The sequence below is a fragment of the Silene latifolia genome, chromosome 6 (assembly GCF_048544455.1).
Source record: "Silene latifolia isolate original U9 population chromosome 6, ASM4854445v1, whole genome shotgun sequence".
Lineage (NCBI taxonomy): Eukaryota > Viridiplantae > Streptophyta > Magnoliopsida > Caryophyllales > Caryophyllaceae > Silene > Silene latifolia.
Genome location: NC_133531.1, coordinates 17,795,665 through 17,805,121, shown reverse-complemented (window position 1 = coordinate 17,805,121; position 9,457 = coordinate 17,795,665). Strand labels below are relative to the sequence as shown.

The 9,457-nt window shown below is 37.6% G+C and overlaps 1 protein-coding gene across 1 annotated transcript; it reads right to left on the bottom strand.

Annotated features, from left to right (window-relative positions):
• Positions 1 to 3,883: 3,883 nt before the first annotated feature.
• On the bottom strand, positions 3,884 to 5,924 carry LOC141587673 (uncharacterized). The gene is made up of 3 exons (XM_074409147.1): positions 5,874 to 5,924; positions 5,342 to 5,761; positions 3,884 to 5,299 (listed from the first exon to the last, which is right to left on the bottom strand). Exons 1-3 carry the CDS (start codon positions 5,922 to 5,924, stop codon positions 3,884 to 3,886), a joined length of 1,887 nt encoding a protein of 628 aa, XP_074265248.1.
• Between the last annotated feature and the right edge of the window lie 3,533 nt (positions 5,925 to 9,457).

Here is a 9,457-nt window from a genome sequence, read left to right as displayed (position 1 = left end):
TAGTGTCTCCCAAGTCTTCGCATTAGCTCCTACAACTTCTACCCCGGGTTCATTTTAATTAGACTCCCTAGGTTCATTAGATTCATTGGTTACAGGTTTCAGGATCGTCGCTCTGATACCATTGTGTAACACCCCCATACTCCAAGTGCCTTACCAGGACCACTTAAGGCATGGAAGTGCTACCATCTCGGTTACCCGAGGCAATGATAATCATAAGACAATAAAGAAACGCACTTTAAAAATAAATATAGTTTAAATGATTACATGATAAAAACCAAAACTGATAAACTGAAATGCAACATCCTCAGACGGTCTACTACTAAAACTATCAAAGCTTTAAAATATCGTCTGACACAGCGGAAGACTTCTAACTGCCATGTGATGACTCATCCCAACTATCCCATGCGCGTCATACAATACCTGCTCAATAACTGCTCACCACCCCCGAATGGATCACCACAGTTTTTAAAACATTTAAACGGGGTTAGTACTAATCACACAATTTATATAAACCAACAACACAGTAAACAAGCAGCTCACACGGTCACAAACACAATCACATCCACTCCAATCAATCTCCGTCACCGACTGTCCACTGGACCAGCCCTGCTAGTGGGGGACCAAAGCCGTACCCACCAAATCCCCGCTCATCATACCGAGCGATAACCCTGTCCCATTAATGTGCACATCCCCTCCCGTGGTGGGTTCCACGGAAGACGAAACTAGAGCGTGAAGCCACTCCCGCAAGTGACTCCACTCAGCCGAGAACGCATCTCGAGAACCAGAGACAAACAATCACAACCATTAGACAGCAATCAAAACCAACAACCGTCACAATACGAATACGATAATATTCAACAACCACAACACACCAACAACACATTATGGGACTAATACTGAGTAGGGAAACCCTACCTGGAATGCAACACAAACATCAGACGATCTAGCAGCTGTCTCAAAACCTTTCATCTACGAACCTTTCTCCTATACACATAATCATACAATCACTACCACATCAACATAAACATAGAAAACTCCCAATCCCAAAATTAGGGTTTAAACAACCTTAACCAAATGCTATAAAAATGGTACGTAGGACTTACCCTTGACGCAAGGATCACAATGATACAAAGAACGATGAAATCCGACCTCTCAAGCTCCGGGATTTGTCAGTAAGACGGATGAATGCGAAGAACGTAACTTGAATCTCTTTTCAATTTGATTAGGTTTGTAAAAGTGTATTGTAAAGATGACGGAAAGATTTATATATAATAATCCGTGTTATTAACAAAACCCGACAAAACATCACCCGTAAACCGGGCTACTCAATCGAGTAACTGGCCTACTCGATCGAGTGCCGGCTACTCTATCGAGTACCTAAGGCTACTCGATAGAGTACCCTACAGGTCAGAAACTATTTTAAAATGCAAAACACCCTTACTCGACAGAGTAAGGCCTACTCGATAGAGTACCCAGAGACTCATAAAACCGTAGTATTACAATAGTGGCAGCTGTACATGGAAGCTTTTTTTCTCTACACTCCCCCCCTCAAGATGTAAGTGGAGACCAGATGACACTCCCATCTTGGACATGAGGTAGTGATGATGTGACACGGGACAGGATTTGGTGGATATCTGCAACCTGCTCTTTGGTATTAACATAAGAGGTAGTGAGAAGTCCTTGTTGGATTTTTTCTCGAATAAAGTGACAATCAACCTCAATATGTTTAGTACGCTCATGATATACGGGATTAGCAGCAATGGCCAAGGCAGCTTGGTTGTCGCATTTCAAATGAGCTGGTCCTAAGTGAGAGAGCCCTAAATCCTGAAGCAAATGAAAGAGCCAAGTGATTTCACAAGTGGTCATGGCCATTGCTCTATACTCAGCTTCAGCTGATGATCTGGATACAACTGATTGCTTCTTGGATTTCCAGGATATGGGAGATTGGCCAAGAAGGACACAATACCCTGTGGTCGATTTCCTGCTGTAAGCACAGGAGGCCCAGTCTGAGTCACAGTAAGCAGCGAGTTGAGCAACAGAGGAGCTAGCAAAGAGAACTCCTTGACCTGGGGCAGACTTAAGGTACTTGAGAACTCTTCTAGCCGCCTGCATGTGATCAGAGGTTGGTTTTTGCAAGAACTGGCTCAACATCTGGACTGAGAAAGAGATATCAGGCCTAGAAATGGTGAGATAAACCGCTTTCCCACCGTTTTTCAGAAATATCAGGTGGGCGGCAGGGAGTCCCTTTGCCAGGTTCCAATTTAAGGACAGGATTAACAGGTAGCCTTAGAGCCTTGGATTTGTGCATGCCAAATGTAGATAACAAGTCCAAGGTGTACCTTCTTTGTGAGATAAATATGCCAGCACTACTCCTGGCAATTTCAAGACCTAAGAAATATTTCAACTCTCCCAAATCCTTCATAAGAAATGCAGAGCTTAGTTGAGCCTTTAATGCAGCTATTTCAGGCAAGTCATCTCCAGCAATAACCATATCATCAACATAGACCAGTACAACAGTGGTTTTGCCATGGTGTTGTTTGATAAATAGAAAATGATCAGCCTGGGATTGGTTATAATGGCATTCTAATAGAACTTGGGACAACTTTGAAAACCATTGTCTTGGAGCTTGTTTGAGTCCATACAGTGACTTTAGCAGTTTACATACCTTGCCAGAGGACTTAGGATCACACTCCCCCTGCCCTGGCAAAGTGACCATGCCATTGCAGTAACCTGGAGGGAGTTTCATGTAGACATCCTCTTCAAGGTCTCCATGTAAGAAGGCATTAGAGACGTCCATTTGACAAGTGACCCAGTTTTTCATAGAAATGACAGCAAGTAAGGCCGTCACAGTGGACATTTTGGCCACAGGAGAAAAAGTCTCTTCATAGTCAAGGCCATACCTTTGTCTGAACCCTTGTATAACCAGACGAGCTTTATACCTCTCAATGGACCCATCTGGGTTATATTTGGTCTTATAGATCCATTTACACCCTATGGCTTGCCTTCCCTTAGGTAAATCTATGAGTACCCAAGTGTGATTAGCATCCAAAGCTTGGAGCTCCAAATACATAGCTTGAACCCAGACCTTGTCTTGGACTGCGTCACTGAAATGAACAGGATCACTTTTGGTCAAAACAGCATGACCAGCAAAAGTCTTAGCATCTTCTTTGGTGAGATGAAGTTGGGCCACATTAGCTATGGGGATGGGGGCCATAACACGATTGTCAACAACAAAGTCCTGGGCCCATGCAGGAGCTCTTCTAGCCCGTGGGGGTCTAGTGGCTTCAGCGGCAGTCTCTCTTGTGACAGAGCCATGTACATTTCTAGAATCAGGGTCAGCAGGTGGCTCAGTAGATGAAGGAGAAGTGAGCATTGGGGCATCATCAGCTACAAAAATCTCACTGTTAACAGGAGGGGATAACTCAGGTTGCAGTGAGTGTAAATAAGCTCCAAACTTCTTTATTTTGCAAGGAAACACCTGCTCAAAGAACTTGACATCCCTGAAGACAAAAACATGCTTCTTGACTATGTCGTAAACTCTGTAACTCTTCTGAGATAGAGGATATCCAAGAAAGATACAAGGAATATCCCTTGGTTGAAATTTATCTTTGTCCCTGCTGGGATTATAGACCATAGCCAAACATCCAAAGACTATGAGTTTTTGATAATCAGGTGTCTTTTAAAAGAGCATTTCGTATGGGGTTTTATTGTGGAGTACTTCTATGGGCAGTCTATTGATGATGAATGCTGCAGTGAGCACACAGTCTCCCCAAAAAGAGAGAGGCAACCCAGAACTAAATCTAAGAGCCCTGCTAATTTCTAACAAATGCCTGTGCTTTCTCTCCACCACTCCATTTTGTTGAGATCTGTCCACACAGCTGGTTTATTGCCATATCCCCTTAGACAACAAGAACTTTTTACTTTCTCTCTCAGTAAGTTCCAGAGCATTATCAGACCTCAGAATCTTGATATTTTTCTCAAACTGAGTTTGGACAAAATGATAGAACTGAATTAGGAGTTGAGGCACTTCAGACTTGAGTTTCATTAAGTAAACCCAAGTGGCTCTGGAGTTGTCATCTACCAGAGTTAGGAAGTATTTGTGCTTGTGCCTAGTTTCCTTTCTGTAGGGTCCCCAGACGTCAACATGAACCAGATCAAAGATATGGGAAACTTTGCTCAGGCTGATAGGGTAGGATAGTTTGGTTTGTTTGGCCATAGAGCAAGTGATACACGCCCTGTGATTATTTTGGTGAAAAGATGAAGCCACACAAGGTATATGTTTCAGTTTGTGATGACTTGCATGACCCAACCTTAAATGCCAAATATCACCATCCGTTTCATTAATAATTGGCAAATCCTTACACAAATCCTGAAAGGCATCAGAAGTATTGAAAATGATGCCTTCTGTTTCATTCCTACCAGTACTAGAAACAAAATAAGAGTTAATATTACATAGTTCAGTGTTACATTTCCCAACAGAAATACTTGCTAGACTAGTTTGGGGTGAGCTAGCACTATTAACTAGGTAGTAGATGCCTTTGTCTTCTTTGCCCAGAGCCCTAATCCTCCTGGTGTGAGAGTCATGTAGGGCACAAGCACGCTCATAAAACAACACAACACATTGTTCATCCTTGATTAATTTTTGCACAGATAACAAGTTATGTTTGAATGAGGGAACATATAACACTTTATTTAGTTTCATTCCATTTTTCAGTTGAAAAGAACCAGTGTGAGAGACATGTGAGGCACCACCATTTGGCAGGTTGATTTTGGGTTTTTCTGTAAGTTCCTTGCAATTTTCTAAGAGACTTAAATCTGATATCATGTGATCAGAAGCTCCTGAGTCAATTATCCACTCATGGGATCTGACATTGACATTGTTACAAGAGTTGAGAGCCATACCTGCAAAGTTGGTCTCTATTTCATCCTTAGTTTCAGGATAAGTGCTCATACCTTTCCCTTGTTGGTTGCTCATCAGTTGCTCAAACTGTTCAGTAGTCAGAGTAATAGCACCAGCCATCCCAGCACTCCCTTCACCAGTCATAGCATTGGCAGCCATTCTCCCTTTATTGGGATATTTCTGGAACTTGCCTTTGCTTGTCCCAACTTTGTGTCCCTTGAAGCCAGTCCCAGCATGTTCATGAGTGCTCTGGAAGTTAGCAGCTTCAGGCTTTGCAGGAAAGTACTTGGTCATGGGATGACCAGCTAGATAGCCAACCACTCTCCAGCACTTCTCTCTGACATGGCCTTTCTTTTTGCAAGCAGGGCATTGAGGTCTGGTGTCAGGTGGAGGTGAAGTCTAATTAGCAAAGAAAGTAGCATTCTCAGTTTCAACTTTCACACTGGTCTTGTAATTTATCCTCTGTGCTTCTTCCTGCTGGAAGATGGCAGCAGCCTCCTCAGCTGTTGGGAGAAGATTCATCATGAGTACATTGCTTCTCATGGTGTTATAGGAAGGATTCAGGCCATTGAGGAACTGAAAGAGTTTCCTTTCTTCCTGCTCTTTGTGCTGAGCATTAAGGAAAGCCCCTATCTCAGGGGTCATTTCACTCAGAGGGGGCCAATCATTCATCAGCTCTATGCTCTGCCACAAAATTCTGAGATCTGTGAAATACTCATAGATGGTCTTCTCTCCCTGCTCCAGATCATCCAGCTCCTTGTTTAGTCTGAATTTTCTGGCTCCATTGGTCACAGAGAACTGCTTTTGCAGATAATCCCACATTTCGTTTGCAGTTTCAGAATACATCACAGATCTCTTGATCTGTGGTTCCACATTGTGCAGGATCCAGGATATCATAAGACTATTGCAAGTCTCCCAGGCTGCTTCCCTTAAGGTATTGTTGGTAGGCTTCTTCACCAAACAGTCAACATACCAAGTTTTCTCTTTGTGCAAATGTTGATTTCCATTTGCCTTTTCCACTCATGATAGTTCTCAATTCCAGAGAGTTTAGTGTCCACCACTATAGGGTGTGCACTCTCAGCTGGGTGGAGATAGAGAGGGTCAGAGGTTTCTATGATTGCATTTGCGGAAGGAATAAGAGATTCATAGGTACTCATTTTGTTGTGAAGGATAATTTGAAACTGAAGGATAAAGATAAGAAGAAAGGAAGAATAAAAGGGAAGCTTGTGAATGAATGAGTTTCAACAAGCCAACGTCCAGTTTAAATAGACTGGATCATTACTTCAACCATTAATGCTCAACCACAATTGGTTATCAGTCTCCTCATCCTTGAGACTCTTATACCATATTGAGTTTAATGCCAATAAAGAAAGTAGAAGACTGCATTCATTGTTGGAAGAGTTTTGGTTGAGTTTTCTGATGATGAATTCAATAATGTTAAAAGTGTGTTTGTACAATCATAAAGACTTGAGTATATACTCCTAAAGTAGGGTAATAACCATTGAACAACTAAGTTAACTAACTAGTCTAATCTAGTTGATAAAGTTGATGGAGGACAGACTAAGTACAACTAAGAGTCATCTATTAACCACCGTCCTTCTTTCTTCTTCTCTGATGAATGCCATGGACTGATGGTCCATGATGCTTGCTTGTTATAGTGGCAGCTGTACATGGAAGCTTCTTTTCTCTACAGCGATTAGGGATTTTGGGGGACGGAAATGGTATTGCCTTTCAATTGATTTTAAAGGCTGATTGGGGAAAGTTAATATAATGCAATGGAGGAAATCAGTAAATGCAATGCAAAGATGAAATGCTTCGAAAGTGCGTTGATAGAAAATTTAGGTTCAGTCCGGAGTCCACTAAAATGGACCGGACTTGGTCATTTAGTCTTGACTTAACTCGGATCTGAATTCTTAGATCAGGTTTTCGGTCCTTGTCTTTTGGAGTTTTGGTTTTCGGTCTGATCTGGTTTTACACCGATTATTTTAGGTTCGAACTGAATGGAGTATATGACTTTCACGTCTATTTTTCGTTTTGTAGGTGAATTAAATATTTTACGCTAAAATCTCACTCTAAAATCAATAATAGCAATTATTTAAATTAAATAAATAGTTCAAATACCTATCAATCAATCAATCAATACTATATATTAAATCCAGAAACCAAGGGATTTCCATGTAATTAAAAAAAATTATACAAATTGATTATACTATATAGTTTTAAATCAATAGCACCGTGTGATGGACCCGATTAAGAGATCTCAATGCAAATATTATATTGTTTGGGTTAAAATTAAATTATATAGAAGCTTGATAATTTTCCTAAACATTTGTAAGAGACTAAAACATGGTCAATTTTCTTAAAATAAAATAATAATTAATTAAGATGGTCAATTTCCTTAAAATAAAATAATTAATTAAGATGGTCAATTTCAAGGAGACTAAAAGAAAGAAGATGCTTGGTAATTTTCCTAATTCTTTATAGAAGACTAGAAGATGGTCAATATCCTTAAAATAAAATAATTAATTAGTATAAACATGCCTACTTATGCTATTAATTATAATAATAATAATAATAAAATTATATATTAAATTTTAAATCTATGCAATTTTATTAAACTTTATAGTTTATTAGATGTATAGAGATGTTAATTATTTAACATACAAAAATATAATATAAGTAGGTTATAAATAATTCAAGTTAGATTCCATAATATACAATATTACATAATTGTTTCGATTTGATATATGTAATATATCAATACTTATATATTAAATTCAGAAACCAATGGACTTTAATATAATTAAAGAAATTTATACAAATTAAATATACTATATAGTTTAAAATCGATAGCACCGTGTGATCGACCTGATAAAAGGACCTCAATGTAAATATTATATAGTTTTGGTTAAAAGTATAATATAAACATGCCTTGATGAAGAATATTTATGGAAACTACATTAAATTAATGTAATCAAATTTAGAAAACACAATAATATAGTGATTTTCCTTAAAATTAACATGCCCCACTTATGGAATTAATTAGTATCATCATAGAATTATAAATTAAGTTAAATATAGTAAAAGTAATAGTAGCTGCAACGAGATTAATAAAATTAACGGTATTAATGTGAGAGTAGTGACAGTTATAATAATGACAGTAGAAGTAGTGAATGTAACAACGAATGTAGTGAAAGTAACAGTGGTAACAATGAGAAAAAGTATGAACAATTAAATAACCAATCGACTCAAGGAAATATTTTATTTATTTAAATATAGGCCGGATAAAATTAACGGGAATAATGAATTTAACAAAAAAAAAATAGAGGAATTAGTAAAAGAAACAATAGTAACCACGGGAGTAGTGAACGTAATGATATTAACAAAAAATGTCGTGAAAGTAATAATATTAATAGCGGGGTAGTGAACGTGTCTCATAATTTGAAAATAAATTTTACATTTCATTATAATTACAAAATATGTCATAGAAAAATATTTTACTAATAGTAAATGTGTGAGTTAGACAACTCCAACATAGTTTATTTCATTGAAAATAAAGTTTAACGGTAAATAAAGGTAGCCCGAGCGAAGCCGGGCACCAAACTTAGTTTATATAAATATAGAATCCTCTTAAAACTGCATGCTTAAGTAGTAAAAGTAATTTCGCCAGTAAAGAAAATAATTGTAATAACATTGGATATAGTTATATGATAGTAATCACTCATTTGAATAGTAAAAGTAACAATATTATCAGCGAGATTAGTGAAAGTGGTAGAAACAACAATGGGATTAGTGAAATAATCAATATCACAAATTCTTGTTTACATCCAACCCAACTAACACCTTTTTTCGGGGTGATTGGGTGATACACCCCTCCGTTATAATTTACAACGGTTATAAGCAAGACTAATTGAATCAATATTAATGCGGCAATAGTGAAAGTAACAATAATTACGGGGGAAGTAATGAAATTATCAATATTAATGTGGTAGTAGTGACAATAACAATAATTATTACGGCGGGAGTAGTGAAGGTAACAATGATTACGGGAAAGTAGTGAAATGTTATTAATATTGTTTCATTAATAAGAGTAAAATATTAATACCGGGAGTAGTGAATTTGTCTCAAAATTTATTTAATCGTACTTTATGATATGTCGTAAAATAATTATATTAATGATAAATTTATGGGTTATGCAACTTTAAGTAATTTTATTTAATGAAAAAAAAAACTAATGGTAAGTAGAGGTAGCCCGAGCGAAGCCGGGCACCAATACTAGTACTATATATTAATTCCAGAAATCAAGAGACTTCAATGTAATTAAAAAAATATATACAAATTAATTATACTATATAGTTTTAAATCGATAGCACCGTGTGATGGACCTGATAAAGGGATCTCAATGTAAATATTATATAGTTTTGGTTAAAAGTATAATATAAAGATGTCTTGATGAAGAATATTTATGAAAATTACATTAAATTAAAGTAATTAAATTTAGAAAACACAAGAATATAGTGATTTTCCTTAAAATAACATGTCCCGCTTATGGAATTA

Bases quoted from the DNA above. Each gene is read 5' to 3' on its own strand.
- LOC141587673 (XM_074409147.1), bottom strand. From the start codon at position 5,924: ATGAGTGGAAAAGGCAAATGGAAATCAACATTTGCACAAAGAGAAAAC. The intron at 5,762-5,873 runs GTATGTTGACTG...GTGGAACCACAG, and splicing joins TTGCACAAAGAGAAAACTTG to ATCAAGAGATCTGTGATGTA. The intron at 5,300-5,341 runs GTGAAAGTTGAA...TTTGCTAATTAG, and splicing joins GGATAAATTACAAGACCAGT to ACTTCACCTCCACCTGACAC.